Here is a 20,241-nt window from a genome sequence, read left to right as displayed (position 1 = left end):
CGGCCACGAGATATTGTTTTGTATCGTAGAAATGACCAATTACAACGTATTTCAGAACTCCATCGCTGTTATGATGCATTGCATTACCCCACTTTGTTTTGGAGAGGGGACGATGGTTGTCATATCAACATACCAATGATAAATCCAACAACTGGTACATACACAATTTATTTTTGCTTAAATATGATTTTTAAATAATTTTCATACGCTAATTAATTTTTGCATTGTAGGTCAAAAATCAACGAAAACCGTCAGTGCGATGAATTTTTATTCGTATCGATTGATGATTCGCCCTCAAGAAAACAATTTTATTTTGCGATGCAATCAACTTTCGCATCAATATGTCGTCGATATGTACGCCAAAATTGAAAGTGAGCGATTCAATTTCATCCGTCACAATCAAGCCCGATTGGGATCAGAGGAATACACACATTTGCGTGACGCAATATTCAATGATGCAAATTTGAATGATATCGGCCGTTAAACAATTTTACACTCATCATATGTTGGTAGCCCACTTCATATGCATGAATATACGCAAGATGTGATGACATATGTACGAAATTATGGCCGACCGGATCTATTCATCACATTTACATGCAATCCGAAGTGGGTCGATGTGTCTGATTGTTTATTTGTTGGTCAGGTGCCAAAAGATCGGCATGACATAACGGCCCCTGTATTTAAACGAAAATTGAAAAAATTAATGGATCTGATTGTCAAACTCCGGGTATTTGGAGAAGTGCGGCGCTTTATGTATATCATAGAGTGGCAAAAAAGGGGCTTACCTCACGCACATATCTTGATTTGGTTGGTACACAAAATAACACCTGATATGATTGATACTGTCATATCGGCCGAAATTCGAGATCAAACCATCGACCCAGGATTATTCGAAGTTGTCACGAAAAATTTGATTCACGGTCCCTGTGGTGATATTAATCGAAATTCACCCTGTATGATTGATGGCAAATGTTCGAAACGTTTTCCAAAACAATTGATTGCTGAAACAATTACAGGAGATGATGGATATCCAAAGTATCGTCGACGATCAACTGAAGACAACGGTAAATCAACTGTAATTAAACTTCAAAATCAAGGCGTTGAAATCGATAATCGGTGGATAGTTCCGTACTCACCGATACTGTCAAAAATGTTCAACGCTCACATAAATGTAGAATATTGCAATTCTGTAAAATTAATCAAATATATTTGCAAGTATGTGAATAAGGGCAGCGATATGGCTGTTTTTGGAGTGGCTCCTGAAGATAGTCATGATGAAATTTTGCAGTATCAAATGGGGCGCTATATTAGTACGAATGAAGCTGTATGGCGTATTTTATCGTTTCCAATTCATGACAGACATCCGGTTGTTGTAGATTTGGCAGTTCATCTTGAAAACGGCCAACGTGTTTACTTCACTGCTGCAAATACCGAACAAAGAGCAGTAGAGCCACGAGCAACTACACTGACAGCTTATTTCCAGTTATGTGAAACGGATGAATTTGCCAGGACTTTGCTATATTCGGAAGTGCCACACTATTTCACATGGAATGCATCAACAAAAAAATTTCAACGCAAACAAGGCACATCTGTTGATGGTTATCCAGGTATTTTTCGAACAGATGCTTTGGGACGCATTTATACAGTTAGTCCAGCCAATACTGAATGTTTTTACTTGCGACTTTTGTTGGTGAACGTACATGGACCGCAATCATTCCAACATTTACGAGCTATCAATGATCAAATGTGCGCCACATACCGTGAAGCATGTCAACAGTTGCATTTGCTGGAAGATGATACGCATTGGGATGCTACGCTTCGTGATGCATCAATTTCATCTACACCAAATCAAATTCGTATGTTATTTGCGATCATAATATCAACATGCTTTCCATCAAATCCACTGGAATTGTGGAATAAATACAAAGATTTCATTGCTGAAGACATTTTGATTCGACTTCAACATCGTTCCAATGATCCTGCATTGCTGCTGCCATTAGAAATGTATAATGAAGCCTTGATAATGATCGAAGATTTGTGCCATACTATTGCAAATAAAGCATTAGGGCAATTAGGATTGACTCAACTAAATCGTCCAATGCATGATTTATTTGAACGAGAATTGCAACGCGAACAGCAATTCGATCGTGATGAATTGCGTGCGTTCGTACAACCGGGACACAGAGAACGTTAATGTATAGAGAAGTCTTAATGACAGGAAAGTGTTCATTTTCGAGGGGTACTCGTCTCGCGAAGACAATTTCACCATAGACAGATTTTTCAACAAAAATTAACAGTGAGGGGCTGAATTATGTAAATTTAGCAGCAGTCGATAAGAACTTGTTGGTGATTAGAAGCAAAGCTTTTTAATATGACCTATATATTTGAATTTTTCCAAATCATCCAAAATTATATAAATATGTAATGTCTGTCTGTCTGGTGTCTGTAAAACTTTGTTGAATCCCTTCCAACTGAATCAAAATCCTCTATAGAAAACGCTTCATTACTAGGCGCACAGGAAGATGGCATATGCAAATGTAAATTTGTGAATTTATATACATTTGCGCATATGTATATGCTGTGTGTATGTGTGCTCACCAGCCATAGCTCAAGATAAAACGGTAATACTTCGCAAGAAATCCAGCGCGTACTCATGGCGCAGCGCATATTCATAGGCACAGCATTGTACATACAGAGAACGTAAATTCATAGAGAAGGCGCAATCCCGGCCCGTTCCTCCTAACAAAATACGGGTAGGAAAGCACAAGTTAACAGTAGGAAATTAATTAATATGGCTGCCGGAGAGAAATGAGAGGGAGAGAGTGATACGCAAATGTAAAGAAAAAATATAGTTTACATTAGCTTACATTTGCTTGCGTACAGAACAGAGTTGTTCATTTGATATGTCAATATGATTTGTATACATGTTTACAGATTTGTTCTTTTTGGTTTTTTTATGAAAATTGCGCGTAATTGTATGTATGATTGTTTATATACATATATTAGCGAAGGACATATTTATTTTAGGTTTACATATATGAAAATTGCGCCAAATATTGGAAAAAATGTATGATTGCATTAGATTTGATTTTGATTAGATAAATGTACATATATGAAAAAAGCGCCAAATATTGAAAAGCTCTTATGATTGCTTGTAACCAATTGGACTTGAATGCGCACATTCTCATTATTTTATTTACATATTTATAAAAAACTTTTGAATTTAAAGGTTCGGGTGTAGGATAATGCCGTATGGGTAATTTGAAGCCAAGTATAATGATTTATTTAATGAAATTTGGTTGAGATGTAAGGGAGTGGCTCATGAACAACTTTTATATCTTTCAATATTTTCACGCATTTTAATACAATACACTTATAAATTGGTACAATATAATACATATATGTATGTATTTTGTTCTAAATTTCAATTCATAAAATATATGGTCACAAACGCATTTTTACTGGTTTTTATACTTGTAAAATTAAATAAACGTATTGAGGAGCTTGAAAAAGAAAATAATGACCTAAAAAATAAATATTCTGAGTTGTTGAAACGTGCAATAATTGCGGAAGAAAGTTGTAGCAGCGATGCTTTAACTTTTGCAAAAATGATCGTCAGTACCAAAAAAGGTTGGTATAATGAGGACGAAAAGGCATTGGCACAAAATTTGAACTATATGTCCACTAAAGCATATTCTTTTATGCGTGACGATCTAGGTTTTTGTTTACCACACAAATCATCTCTTTTGCGTTGGCGCCCCATCAGGTATGTTGTTCCAGGTTTCGATGCCAATGTCGTTAACAATTTAAGCAAAATTGCTAGCAAAATGTCCGGCACAGAACGCATATGCATTTTATTATTTGATGAAATGAGCATCAAGCCGGATCTTACTTATAATAAAAGTAGGGATATAATTTATGGGTTTGTGGACCATGGGGAAGGCCAACGTCAAAGCAGAATAGGGAACAAATGTAGTGTTTTTATGGTTAAAGGGTTGTGCTCTGAGTGGAAGTATGTATTTTCCTATTATATTTCCAAAAATGGTTTTAATGGTACAGAGTTACATCAAATTGTGATGAGTAACATTTCCGCAATTACGAAAATTGGACTGAATATAAAAGTTATGATTTGCGATCAAGGGCCCGCGAATATAACTTTATTTAATCAATTGAAGATTTCTGAAATTAACACCTTTTTCATGCACGAAAACAATAAAATTTTTTGTATGTTTGACTATTGCCATCTCATAAAGTCCATCCGTAATGTATTTATGAAATATGATATTCCAACCGCTCATGGCACTGCAAGCTTTAAGGTCATTAGGAAGTTATTTGATATTGATCAAAAGAATTCCAATTTTAAAATTTGCCCAAAATTGACGGAGGCTCATATTTATCCAAGCATTTTCGAAAAAATGAGCGTTTCACGCGCAAAACAAGTATTGAGCAATTCGGTAGCGTCAGGTATTGACATGATGTGTAGTCAAAATTTATTTGGTAATGACGAAAACTTGATAAATTTTGCCAAACCCACGCAGATATTTGTTGAAGAAATGAACGATCTTTTTGATGAACTCGATGCAAAGCATTTCCAGTCAACAAATCCATTAAGGTCTCCCCTGAAGCGGGATGATAGGGGCAAAGTTGAAAGACTATTAAGTTACTTCGAGTTCTTTAGTCCGATGTCTACAATGCGTGCATATTGCACTATTAAATGTATCCAAGGCTTTCGTACTACCATAAAATCGATGCTGGAATTGTGCGAGGAACTTTTTCAACAGCATCAAAATTTAAAATTTATTTTCCTTGGAAAGTTAAACCAAGATTGTCTAGAAAATTTCTTTTATCGGGTCCGAGCTAGTCAGGGTATTAATACTCATCCGACAGCACACAGTACATAGTAGCGCGATTGATATCTATGAAAATTTTACGACAGCGGTTCGAAAACAAAGGCAATAATCAAATGAACATCTGCATATGAAAAATCGTTCATATGGACGTGCAAAAGCAAACACGCATACACATAAATACAAGCCTACAAACTTCCATAGACATACATACATATGAGGTTGCGAGCACTTGCGACAGAAATCAAGAAATCCAGCGCGCATTCATAGGCGCAGCGCACATTCATTGGCACAGCATTGTACATATACACATATTTACATACATATATTGATGCATACATATGTACGGAGCCGCGGCCACTCAACTTGACAAAAATTCAAGATTTACCAAATATTGGCAAATAATTCAACGCGAAATATTCCAATATTGACTATTTTCGAATGGTCGCGAAAATTGGCATATGGGCGGCTCGTTTTATGAATGAAAGTACTTTGCTCGTAGAAATATGAGCTCGAACTTATCAATGAATTTGTTTTTGTTGTGCTTTTTAATATTTGAAACTGTTCAGCGCCGTCGCGGGTAAATAATCATGGCCGCAACAGCTACGCCGAGGAATGCATTTTGTTCTTGTAGTCGCTAGGCTTAGAATTTTAGTTTTGGAAGCATACACATGTAGAGGCATAAAGTATGTGCGGTTATATGTAGGTATATACGAATATTCATTGTTATGCTTAGAATAGAAACTTTTACGTACATATGTACATTGTCCCAACATATGTATTCATATGTATATGCATATATACATACATATGTATATGTACGCGATGTTTAGATGAGTTTTTTTGCATATGTTAGGAATATGTTTGCATACGTTTGTCTATTTGCTTTGAATCCTTTATATGTAGATACATATGAGCTGTGTTTTGAGGCAGGTCAAGATTTTTTTGCTGCCCACATGAATATGGATGGTAGATGTTATATCTATTTAGTATATGTATATATGTACATACATATGAATATAAAAATTTAAAAAGGACACATATTGTTGAATAATAACCGTTGATGCAAATGAATGGTTTACCAAGCCAATTTTTTATGTGAATATTTTGAAATTATTTTGATAATGCACTTAATATCAATACAATTTAGTTAATTAGATACTTAAAATTTCACATTCATGCATGCATATACTTAGAATTAATTTATTCATCTCACAAGAAATAATCCATTTGCGCATGCAAAATGCCTACGGGAAATAAGCATGAAAAAGAAATGTGATTTTTGCATACATATGTTTGTATGTACATACATATGTATATTAGAAATATGTTTGCATACGTTTGTCTATTTGCTTTGAATTCTTTATATGCAGATGTGTATGAGAGGTGTATGAGCTGGGTTTTGAGGCAAGTCATGTTTTTTTCTGCCCACATGAATATGGATGGCCACATGAAGATGGAATGGTTTACAAAGTTATTTTTTGTGTTATGATATTTGAATAATTTGGTAATAGACCTAAATTCAATACAATTTAGTCAATTAGATACTTAAAATTTCATATTCATGCATGCATATACTTAGAATTATTATTATTATTATTTATTAGAGAAATATGAAATATAACACTAACTGATAGAGCACTCTAGCTACTTAGGCCTACGGTGCTATTGCGTTACTTAGAATTAATTTATTCATCTCACAAGAACTAATCCATTTGCGCATGCAAAATGCCGACGGCAAATAAGAATGAAAGAAAAATGTACAAGTCTGCTGGTATTTTCTTTTCCCTAACATCAAATCATGGCATTTTACATTTCAATGCAAACGCTATATTTATTTCTGTTGACTACGCTCCGCTATGTTAACTCTCTACTGTTAACTTCCTACCCTCGTTTTGATGTGTTTTGACATTTAACCTGCCCATTCGTTCCTGAGCCTTCTCTATGAATTTACGTTCTCTGGTACATATACACATATTTGCGTACATATATTGATGCATACATATGTACGAAGCCGCGGGCACTCGACTTGACAAAAATTGAAGATTTATCAAATATTGGCAAATAATTCTACGCGAAATATTCCAATATTGACTATTTTCGAATTGTCGAGAAAATTGGCATATGGGCGGCTCGTTTTATGAATGAAAGTTCTTGCTCTTAGAACTATGAGCTCGAATTTATCAATGAAATTTTTGATTATGAATTTTTGTTGCACAGTCAATAGTTGAAACTGTTCGGCGCCGCCGCGACTGTTCAGCGCTATGGCAACTAGAATGATGGCCGCTACGCCTGCGTCTATGACTGCATTTTGTTCTTGTAGTCGCTGGGCATAGAATTTTAGCTTTGAACGACATAAAGTGAGTGCCCTGTGTGTGCGGTTGTATGCACATGCATATGTGTATATTAATAAGCATTGTTTTGCTTGAATTCAATTCGCATATTTATATTTGCATATGCCATCTTTCTGTGTGCCTGGTAATGAAGCGTTTTGTATACAGAATTTATTGATTTGATCAATTAACGTACATAGATAGATATAGTTAGGGCATCAAGTGTGCATATACGCACATGCACATACGTCGATGCATATGCAAAAGAAGTTGTTTTAGCATTTGCAGGAATTCGATAATTCGAATATTTACTCCCTAATTATTGCATGAAATATGATAAGGCGATGCTCGTGAGGTAGGTCATGTTGCTTCAGTGCATACATATGCGTGCAACACTATATTTATTAAAGATGCAATAGAACTTAGTTGTCCCATATATGTATGCAAATACGTTTCTTTGAAGTTTTATTTTATTTATTTTAAATTTCAAAGTTTGGTACTATCTATAAAATGCATACATATATGATTTATTCCCTGTAATATACATAGATAAATTTAAAAAACTTTCGTTTGGCACAGGACCAAAAAATGCATATTCAAATGCACATAAATATGATAAGGCAATGCGTCGTGAGGTAGGTCATTGTTGCTGCAGTGCGTGTGCACATACATACATTTCTAACACTATAAGAATTGAAGATGCAATTGAACTTTTGCACAAATATAACTAACAAAATATATGTATATATATATTACATATATTGATATACATATACATATATTCATCAATATACCAATATGCTCTTTGAATTTTTGTCTAAAATTAATTTCGATTCGAAAAATTAGTGAAAATTTTCATCAAATTTACTAAAACGCACACAACAAAATGTGTGCATTAAAGTTACTTTGATTTTAAATCTTTATTTGGTTGTATTTGTTTGAAAATATAAATTGAATAAATTTTCGTTTATCAAGGGAACATAAAAATGCACAAGCAAATGCCTTGCAAAATGCCGTCGGCATTTGTCAATTTGATTTCATACAGAAACCAAAAACTGAGCAGAGCCAATGTACTTGTACATAATTCACTGTAATCAGGTCTGTTAAGAACTTCCCCGCCTTCGAGTTGAGCGAGGTGAAATAGTGTTCGCGGTTTCACTTCATTTTTGACAATTCACACTATTCGTAGCTCGTGAGAATTCTCTATATTTAACGTTCTCTGCGGGACAGCCGTTCCTGAGTTATGACATTTTATGTGAGTAATGGTTTCCTCTCATACGAAATGCCTGTATGGGAAAAACAACAACAAATACACAGCCGCTTATGAGCGTTTCTGTTGTACTGTTGGTTGTAAGTGTATTATGTTAATATTAATTTGCTGTCGTTGGAATTCAGTTGACAGTTCTCTTATGTGCTTTGAGTTCTTTTATATCGTGCTCTCATTGCGAACAGACATACTTTTGATGAGTGTTAACCATTTGTTTGTTTTAACCAGGTACACACATTGAACTTTGAATAATATTTATGTTTATATATATTATCGTCCGAAATGACTTGAAATAATTTTCAATGTTTTGCTTTTACATTCAATTAGTAATATACTGAACTGAAAGAATTCCACCTACAGCGTTAAATCGAAGATCACAAAGTGAAGAAGATCGTGTTCGACGAAATGAAGTGGAAACACAACGACACAGATGGAGAAATCAGTCGGTTAATAGTGAAGCACCAAGAAACCGTCGTGGGCATACGTCCGTTTGTGATATACGTCAAATGGAACGCGCGGCTTTAAATTACGATGCCACCATTGATTACAGCATGCATGCCTACATTGGCCAAATGAATATAGAATGTATACATTGCAAAGCAATTAAATTCAGAAACGAAACGCCTGGTATGTCCTGTGCTGGTGGGAAAGTCAAATTGCCGGTGCTAGAACTTCCGCCAGAACCTTTGCATTCATTGGTTTTTGGCAATTCACCAACGTCGAATCATTTCCTCTTAAACATTAAAAAATACAATTCATGCTTTCAAATGACATCTTTTGGAGCTACAAATATTATGAGAGATGGATTTATGCCGACGTTTAAGGTTATTACTTCGTTTGGAATAAACAATATCATATTTAAGTTGTGTGCCGTCCCTGTGTTCGATGTTTTTAAAAATTCAGATCCGTTATCTACATATATTTCTCGAACTTTACAAATTACAGATTCAAGGTCAAATATACCATAGAGCTGGATCTTTGCTACCACTCCCAGATGGTGACCATCAATTTTTGCAAATACATTTTATTGGTGATGAGAATCGTGAATTAGATCAGCGCTGTGCAATTTCGACGAATACGAGAAGATCAATCGTGAATGAATTGCAAACAATGTTCCATCAATACAATGAATTGGTGAAATTGTTCACAGTGGCACTCGATCTGATGCCCACCGATGGCCACAAAATCATAATAAAATCCGATAAAACACCAATTTGGGAGCACGCCAGACGATTCAATGTACCAACGATTGATGAAGTAGCCATTGTTGTGGTTGGTGAACTGTTTCGGCCACGAGATATTGTTTTGTATCGTAGAAATGACCAATTACAACGTATTTCAGAACTCCATCGCTGTTATGATGCATTGCAATACCCCATTTTGTTTTGGAGAGGGGACGATGGTTGTCATATCAACATACCAATGATAAATCCAACAACTGGTACATACACAATTTATTTTTGCTTAAATATGATTTTTAAATAATTTTCATACGCTAATTAATTTTTGCATTGTAGGTCAAAAATCAACGAAAACCGTCAGTGCGATGAATTTTTATTCGTATCGATTGATGATTCGCCCTCAAGAAAACAATTTTATTTTGCGATGCAATCAACTTTCGCATCAATATGACGTCGATATGTACGCCAAAATTGAAAGTGAGCGATTCAATTTCATCCGTCACAATCAAGCCCGATTGGGATCAGAGGAATACACACATTTGCGTGACGCAATATTCAATGATGCAAATTTGAATGATATCGGCCGTTAAACAATTTTACACTCATCATATGTTGGTAGCCCACTTCATATGCATGAATATACGCAAGATGTGATGACATATGTACGAAATTATGGCCGACCGGATCTATTTATCACATTTACATGCAATCCGAAGTGGGTCGATGTGTCTGATTGTTTATTTGTTGGTCAGGTGCCAAAAGATCGGCATGACATAACGGCCCCTGTATTTAAACGAAAATTGAAAAAATTAATGGATCTGATTGTCAAACTCCGGGTATTTGGAGAAGTGCGGCGCTTTATGTATATCATAGAGTGGCAAAAAAGGGGCTTACCTCACGCACATATCTTGATTTGGTTGGTACACAAAATAACACCTGATATGATTGATACTGTCATATCGGCCGAAATTCGAGATCAAACCATCGACCCAGGATTATTCGAAGTTGTCACGAAAAATTTGATTCACGGTCCCTGTGGTGATATTAATCGAAATTCACCCCGTATGATTGATGGCAAATGTTCGAAACGTTTTCCAAAACAATTGATTGCTGAAACAATTACAGGAGATGATGGATATCCAAAGTATCGTCGACGATCAACTGAAGACAACGGTAAATCAACTGTAATTAAACTTCAAAATCAAGACGTTGAAATCGATAATCGGTGGATAGTTCCGTACTCACCGATACTGTCAAAAATGTTCAACGCTCACATAAATGTAGAATATTGCAATTCTGTAAAATCAATCAAATATATTTGCAAGTATGTGAATAAGGGCAGCAATATGGCTGTTTTTGGAGTGGCTCCTGAAGATAGTCATGATGAAATTTTGCAGTATCAAATGGGGCGCTATATTAGTACGAATGAAGCTGTATGGCGTATTTTATCGTTTCCAATTCATGACAGACATCCGGTTGTTGTAGATTTGGCAGTTCATCTTGAAAACGGCCAACGTGTTTACTTCACTGCTGCAAATACCGAACAAAGAGCAGTAGAGCCACGAGCAACTACACTGACAGCTTATTTCCAGTTATGTGAAACGGATGAATTTGCCAGGACTTTGCTATAGTGCCACACTATTTCACATGGAATGCATCAACAAAAAAATTTCAACGCAAACAAGGCACATCTGTTGATGGTTATCCAGGTATTTTTCGAACAGATGCTTTGGGACGCATTTATACAGTTAGTCCAGCCAATACTGAATGTTTTTGCTTGCGACTTTTGTTGGTGAACGTACATGGACCGCAATCATTCCAACATTTACGAGCTATCAATGATCAAATGTGCGCCACATACCGTGAAGCATGTCAACAGTTGCATTTGCTGGAAGATGATACGCATTGGGATGCTGCGCTTCGTGATGCATCAATTTCATCTACACCAAATCAAATTCGTATGTTATTTGCGATCATAATATCAACATGTTTTCCATCAAATCCACTGGAATTGTGGAATAAATACAAAGATTTCATTGCTGAAGACATTTTGATTCGACTTCAACATCGTTCCAATGATCCTGCATTGCTGCTGCCATTAGAAATGTATAATGAAGCCTTGATAATGATCGAAGATTTGTGCCATACTATTGCAAATAAAGCATTAGGGCAATTAGGATTGACTCAACTAAATCGTCCAATGCATGATTTATTTGAACGAGAATTGCAACGCGAACAGCAATTCGATCGTGATGAATTGCGTGCGTTCGTACAACCGGGACACAGAGAACGTTAATGTATAGAGAAGTCTTAATGACAGGAAAGTGTTCATTTTCGAGGGGTACTCGTCTCGCGAAGACAATTTCACCATAGACAGATTTTTCAACAAAAATTAACAGTGAGGGGCTGAATTATGTAAATTTAGCAGCAGTCGATAAGAATTTGTTGGTGATTAGAAGCAAAGCTTTTTAATATGACCTATATATTTGAATTTTTCCAAATCATCCAAAATTATATAAATATGTAATGTCTGTCTGTCTGGTGTCTGTAAAACTTTGTTGAATCCCTTCCAACTGAATCAAAATCCTCTATAGAAAACGCTTCATTACTAGGCGCACAGGAAGATGGCATATGCAAATGTAAATTTGTGAATTTATATACATTTGCGCATATGTATATGCTGTGTGTATGTGTGCTCATCAGCCATAGCTCAAGATAAAACGGTAATACTTCGCAAGAAATCCAGCGCGCACTCACGGCGCAGCGCATATTCATAGGCACAGCATTGTACATATACACATATTTGCGTACATATATTGATGCATACATATGTACGAAGCCGCGGGCACTCGACTTGACAAAAATTGAAGATTTATCAAATATTGGCAAATAATTCTACGCGAAATATTCCAATATTGACTTTTTTCGAATTGTCGAGAAAATTGGCATATGGGCGGCTCGTTTTATGAATGAAAGTTCTTGCTCTTAGAACTATGAGCTCGAATTTATCAATGAAATTTTTGATTATGAATTTTTGTTGCACAGTCAATAGTTGAAACTGTTCGGCGCCGCCGCGACTGTTCAGCGCTATGGCAACTAGAATGATGGCCGCTACGCCTGCGTCTATGACTGCATTTTGTTCTTGTAGTCGCTGGGCATAGAATTTTAGCTTTGAACGACATAAAGTGAGTGCCCTGTGTGTGCGGTTGTATGCACATGCATATGTGTATATTAATAAGCATTGTTTTGCTTGAATTCAATTCGCATATTTATATTTGCATATGCCATCTTTCTGTGTGCCTGGTAATGAAGCGTTTTGTATACAGAATTTATTGATTTGATCAATTAACGTACATAGATAGATATAGTTAGGGCATCAAGTGTGCATATACGCACATGCACATACGTCGATGCATATGCAGAAGAAGTTGTTTTAGCATTTGCAGGAATTCGATAATTCGAATATTTACTCCCTAATTATTGCATGAAATATGATAAGGCGATGCTCGTGAGGTAGGTCATGTTGCTTCAGTGCATACATATGCGTGCAACACTATATTTATTAAAGATGCAATAGAACTTAGTTGTCCCATATATGTATGCAAATACGTTTCTTTGAAGTTTTATTTTATTTATTTTAAATTTCAAAGTTTGGTACTATCTATAAAATGCATACATATATGATTTATTCCCTGTAATATACATAGATAAATTTAAAAAACTTTCGTTTGGCACAGGACCAAAAAATACATATTCAAATGCACATAAATATGATAAGGCAATGCGTCGTGAGGTAGGTCATTGTTGCTGCAGTGCGTGTGCACATACATACATTTCTAACACTATAAGAATTGAAGATGCAATTGAACTTTTGCACAAATATAACTAACAAAATATATGTATATATACATATATTGATATACATATACATATATTCATCAATATACCAATATGCTCTTTGAATTTTTATCTAAAATTAATTTCGATTCGAAAAATTAGTGAAAATTTTCATCAAATTTACTAAAACGCACACAACAAAATGTGTGCATTAAAGTTACTTTGATTTTAAATCTTTATTTGGTTGTATTTGTTTGAAAATATAAATTGAATAAATTTTCGTTTATCAAGGGAACATAAAAATGCACAAGCAAATGCCTTGCAAAATGCCGTCGGCATTTGTCAATTTGATTTCATACAGAAACCAAAAACTGAGCAGAGCCAATGTACTTGTACATAATTCACTGTAATCAGGTCTGTTAAGAACTCCCCCGCCTTCGAGTTGAGCGAGGTGAAATAGTGTTCGCGGTTTCACTTCATTTTTGACAATTCACACTATTCGTAGCTCGTGAGAATTCTCTATATTTAACGTTCTCTGCGGGACAGCCGTTCCTGAGTTATGACATTTTATGTGAGTAATGGTTTCCTCTCATACGAAATGCCTGTATGGGAAAAACAACAACAAATACACAGCCGCTTATGAGCGTTTCTGTTGTACTGTTGTGGTTGTAAGTGTATTATGTTAATATTAATTTGCTGTCGTTGGAATTCAGTTGACAGTTCTCTTATGTGCTTTGAGTTCTTTTATATCGTGCTCTCATTGCGAACAGACATACTTTTGATGAGTGTTAACCATTTGTTTGTTTTAACCAGGTACACACATTGAACTTTGAATAATATTTATGTTTATATATATTATCGTCCGAAATGACTTGAAATAATTTTCAATGTTTTGCTTTTACATTCAATTAGTAATATACTGAACTGAAAGAATTCCACCTACAGCGTTAAATCGAAGATCACAAAGTGAAGAAGATAGTGTTCGACGAAATGAAGTGGAAACACAACGACACAGATGGAGAAATCAGTCGGTTAATAGTGAAGCACCAAGAAACCGTCGTGGGCATACGTCCGTTTGTGATATACGTCAAATGGAACGCGCGGCTTTAAATTACGATGCCACCATTGATTACAGCATGCATGCCTACATTGGCCAAATGAATATAGAATGTATACATTGCAAAGCAATTAAATTCAGAAACGAAACGCCTGGTATGTGCTGTGCTGGTGGGAAAGTCAAATTGCCGGTGCTAGAACTTCCGCCAGAACCTTTGCATTCATTGGTTTTTGGCAATTCACCAACGTCGAATCATTTCCTCTTAAACATTAAAAAATACAATTCATGCTTTCAAATGACATCTTTTGGAGCTACAAATATTATGAGAGATGGATTTATGCCGACGTTTAAGGTTATTACTTCGTTTGGAATAAACAATATCATATTTAATTTGTGTGCCGTCCCTGTGTTCGATGTTTTTAAAAATTCAGATCCGTTATCTACATATATTTCTCGAACTTTACAAATTACAGATTCAAGGTCAAATATACCATAGAGCTGGATCTTTGCTACCACTCCCAGATGGTGACCATCAATTTTTGCAAATACATTTTATTGGTGATGAGAATCGTGAATTAGATCAGCGCTGTGCAATTTCGACGAATACGAGAAGATCAATCGTGAATGAATTGCAAACAATGTTCCATCAATACAATGAATTGGTGAAATTGTTCACAGTGGCACTCGATCTGATGCCCACCGATGGCCACAAAATCATAATAAAATCCGATAAAACACCAATTTGGGAGCACGCCAGACGATTCAATGTACCAACGATTGATGAAGTAGCCATTGTTGTGGTTGGTGAACTGTTTCGGCCACGAGATATTGTTTTGTATCGTAGAAATGACCAATTACAACGTATTTCAGAACTCCATCGCTGTTATGATGCATTGCATTACCCCACTTTGTTTTGGAGAGGGGACGATGGTTGTCATATCAACATACCAATGATAAATCCAACAACTGGTACATACACAATTTATTTTTGCTTAAATATGATTTTTAAATAATTTTCATACGCTAATTAATTTTTGCATTGTAGGTCAAAAATCAACGAAAACCGTCAGTGCGATGAATTTTTATTCGTATCGATTGATGATTCGCCCTCAAGAAAACAATTTTATTTTGCGATGCAATCAACTTTCGCATCAATATGTCACAATCAAGCCCGATTGAAATCAGAGGAATACACACATTTGCGTGACGCAATAATCAATGATGCAAATTTGAATGATATCGGCCGTTTAACAATTTTACACTCATCATATGTTGGTAGCCCACGTCATATGCATGAATATACGCAAGATGCGATGACATATGTACGAAATTATGGCCGACCGGATCTATTATCACATTTACATGCAATCCGAAGTGGGTCGATGTGTCTGATTGTTTATTTGATGGTCAGGTGCCAAAAGATCGGCATGACATAACGGCCCCTGTATTTAAACGAAAATTGAAAAAATTAATGGATCTGATTGTCAAACTCTGGGTATTTGGAGAAGTGCGGCGCTTTATGTATATCATAGAGTGGCAAAAAAGGGGCTTACCTCACGCACATATCTTGATTTGGTTGGTACACAAAATAACACCTGATATGATTGATACTGTCATATCGGCCGAAATTCGAGATCAAACCATCGACCCAGGATTATTCGAAGTTGTCACGAAAAATTTAATTCACGTTCCCTGTGGTGATATTAATCGAAATTCACCCCGTATGATTGATGGCAAATGTTCGAAACGTTTTCCAAAACAATTGATTGCTGAAACAATTACAGGAGATGATGGATATCCAAAGTATCGTCGACGATCAACTGAAGACAACGGTAAATCAACTGTAATTAAACTTCAAAATCAAGGCGTTGAAATCGATAATCGGTGGATAGTTCCGTACTCACCGATACTGTCAAAAATGTTCAACGCTCACATAAATGTAGAATATTGCAATTCTGTAAAATTAATCAAATATAGTTGCAAGTATGTGAATAAGGGCAGCGATATGGCTGTTTTTGGAGTGGCTCCTGAAGATAGTCATGATGAAATTTTGCAGTATCAAATGGGGCGCTATATTAGTACGAATGAAGCTGTATGGCGTATTTTATCGTTTCCAATTCATGACAGACATCCGGTTGTTGTAGATTTGGCAGTTCATCTTGAAAACGGCCAACGTGTTTACTTCACTGTTGCAAATGCCGAACAAAGAGCAGTAGTGCCACGAGCAACTACACTGACAGCTTATTTCCAGTTATGTGAAACGGATGAATTTGCCAGGACTTTGCTATATTCGGAAGTGCCACACTATTTCACATGGAATGCATCAACAAAAAAATTTCAACGTCGCAAACAAGGCACATCTGTTGATGGTTATCCTGGTATTTTTCGAACAGATGCTTTGGGACGCATTTATAAAGTTAGTCCAGCCAATATTGATTGTTTTTACTTGCGACTTTTGTTGGTGAACGTACATGGGCCGCAATCATTCCAACATTTACGAGCTATCAATGATCAAATGTGCGCCACATACCGTGAAGCATGTCAACAATTGCATTTGCTGGAAGATGATACGCATTGGGATGCTACGCTTCGTGATGCATCAATTTCATCTACACCAAATCAAATTCGTATGTTATTTGCGATCATAATATCAACATGTTTTCCATCAAATCCACTGGAATTGTGGAATAAATACAAAGATTTCATTGCTGAAGACATTTTGATTCGACTTTAACATCGTTCCAATGATCCTGCATTGGTGCTGCCATTGGAAATGTATAATGAAGCCTTGATAATGATCGAAGATTTGTGCCATACTATTGCAAATAAAGCATTAGGGCAATTTGTATTGACTCAACCAAATCGTCCAATGCATGATTTATTTGAACGAGAATTGCAACGCAAACAGCAATTCGATCGTGATGAATTGCGTGCGTTCGTACAAACGTATACTCCACAATTAAATGATCAACAAAAAGGTGCATATGACAAAGTGATGCAAGCTGTCAGTGACAACACTGGTGGATTTTATTTTTTGGATGCACCTGGTGGCACTGGAAAAACATTTTTGATTTCATTGATATTGACAACGATTCGGTCGGAACGAAAAATCGCATTTTCACTTGCTTCTTCCGGTATTGCAGCTACATTACTTGATGACGGCCACACGGCACATTCCGCCTTGAAATTGCTATTGAACATGCAAGCAATTGAAACACCAACATGCAATATTTCAAGGAGTTCTGGAATGGCTAAAGTCTTGCAACAAACATCGATTATTTTATGGGACGAATGTCCAATGGCCCATAAAAAATCTTTGGAAGCCTTAAGTCGAACATTGCAAGATTTGAGACAGAGTCAACAGCTGTTTGGCGGTGCATTAATATTGTTATCTGGTGATTTTCGTCAAACGTTGCCTGGTATTTCGAGATCAACAACAGCTGATGAAATTAATGCATGTTTGAAAAGTTCATTTTTGGGGGGACACGTACAAAGGCTTTCGTTGACGACCAATATGCGTGTGCGTTTTCAAAATGATTCATCAGCACGTGAGTTTTCAAAGCAATTGCTGAAGATTGGCGATGGAAAAATTGCAAGTGATCAAAATGGGTTTATCATGTTACCGAATAATTTTTGCATAATTGTATCATCAAAACAAGAACTCATTGATCGCGTTTTCCTAAATATTGTTCAAAATTACAATAACCATTATTGGTTACGAAAACGTGCCATTTTAGCACCAAAAAATATCAATGTCAATGAAATCAATTTCCACATCCAGGAAAAATTTCCAGGTGATTCGGTAACGTATAAATCCATTGATACTGCTATGAATAATGAAGACGCAGTCAATTATCCGGTCGAATTTTTAAATTCTTTGAAACCACCAGGCAAGCCTCCGGATAATTTGAATTTGAAATTTGGGACAACAAACTTCGAGCTGAAGAGTACATCCCCCTTCAAGATGCAATATCAAACGAAGATATTGGGAAAATGGAAATTTAACCTTCGTCCTTCACGGGTAGCCCCAGGCACATGCATGAATATACGCAGGACGTTATGACATATGTTCGAAATTATAGACGCCCGGATTTATTCATCACTTTTACTTGCAATCCAAAATGGGCTGAAAACGAATCGCTTTTGCCTCCGGGACAAACTGCTGCAGATAGACATGATTTAACCGCTAGAGTATTCAAACAGAAGGTTACTAAATTAATGGATGCAATAGTCAAATTAAAAATATACGGTTAAGTTCGTTGCTACATGTATTCAATTGAGTGGCAGACACGAGGACTGTCTCATGCACATATATTAATATGGCTCAAAGAAAAAATCCATTCAGCACAAATAGACAAGATCATTTCAGCAGAAATACCAGACAAGGAAACCGACCCTCTTCTATTTCGAATAATCACCACAAGAATGATTCATGGTCCATGCGGATTACTCAATCCTATTTCACCATGTATGAAAGATGGACAGTACACAAAAAGGTTTCCACGTCCTTTCACACTTGAAACTCAAACTGGCCAGGATGGCTACCCAACGTATAGAAGGAGACGACAGGAAGACGGTGGCCACGTTGCAGTTGTTAAGATTCAACAAGCAGAAGTGCAAATAGACAACAGTTGGGTTGTACCATACACTCCTCTGCTTTCAAAGATGTTTCAAGCGCACATAAATGTTGAGTATTGCAACTCTGTAAGGTCGATTAAATACATGTGCAAATACGTTAACAAAGGCAGCGATATGGCAATTTTTGGAGTCATCAACGAACTTGATGAAATAACACAATTCCAAATGGGACGATACATTTCCAGCAATGATGCAATTTGGAGGATTCTCGCCTTTCCAATTCACGAGCGCCATCCAACTGTTGTTCACCTAGCTGTGCACCTACAGAACGGTCAGCGAGTTACATTTACGGCCCAGAACGCGGCACAGCTAGCAGCTGATGCCCTAAATATGACCCTCACAGCTTTGTTGTAAATTGTGCACAGACGATCCATTCGCTAAAACATTATACTATACATGGAATGCATCAAGTAAACAATTTTTTCAATTAAAACAAGGCGCAGAACAACGGCGAGGAAGAGCGATGCTTTAGGCAGAGTGTACACAGTACACCCTAACAATGCTGAATGTTTCTATTTGAGGATGCTACTGCACGTAGTTAGGGGACCAACATCATTCGAACACTTGCGTACAGTCGAAGGTAACATTTTCCCGATATATCGGCAAGCGTGCCAAAAACTTGGACTTCTGGAAGATGACCAACATTGGGATACAGCACTGCCAGAAGCATCTGTTATATAATATCTATGCCCAGTCAAATGCGTCTTCTATTTGCAATCATTTTGACAACCTGCGCTCCATCAGACCCTAAGGCTTTATGGGAGAAGCATTGCGATTCTCTTGGGGAAGATTTTCTGTTACAAATTCGAAGGTCAGCAAACAATCAAGACTTACAGCCGTCCGATATTGTTTACAACAAACCCCTAATAGACATCGAAGACACATGTTTGGCGATTATTAACAAACCGCTCGCACAATTGGGTCTCACATCACCCCCAAGAGCTTACATTAATATTGCAGGTACTGATATTGCACGAGAGACAAATTACAATCACAATGAATTATCACAATTTGTGGAAACAAATAAACCACTTTTGAATGAAGACCAAAAAACAGCATATGACCAAATCATTACAAA

General features: G+C 36.4%; 2 protein-coding genes across 2 annotated transcripts; both read left to right on the top strand.

The window, feature by feature from the left end:
- Nucleotides 1-835: 835 nt before the first annotated feature.
- On the top strand, nt 836-2,197 carry LOC129250789 (uncharacterized). Its single transcript, XM_054890384.1, has one exon. It carries the CDS (start codon nt 836-838, stop codon nt 2,195-2,197), a length of 1,362 nt encoding a protein of 453 aa, XP_054746359.1.
- A 13,928-nt stretch (nt 2,198-16,125) lies between these two features.
- On the top strand, nt 16,126-17,259 carry LOC129250788 (uncharacterized). Its single transcript, XM_054890383.1, has one exon. It carries the CDS (start codon nt 16,126-16,128, stop codon nt 17,257-17,259), a length of 1,134 nt encoding a protein of 377 aa, XP_054746358.1.
- The last annotated feature ends 2,982 nt before the right edge of the window (nt 17,260-20,241 follow it).

The sequence above is a fragment of the Anastrepha obliqua genome, chromosome 6, assembly GCF_027943255.1.
Source record: "Anastrepha obliqua isolate idAnaObli1 chromosome 6, idAnaObli1_1.0, whole genome shotgun sequence".
NCBI classification, from domain to species: domain Eukaryota; kingdom Metazoa; phylum Arthropoda; class Insecta; order Diptera; family Tephritidae; genus Anastrepha; species Anastrepha obliqua.
The sequence above is the reverse complement of the archived record's forward strand: the minus strand, read 5'-3'. Positions and strand labels throughout refer to the sequence as shown.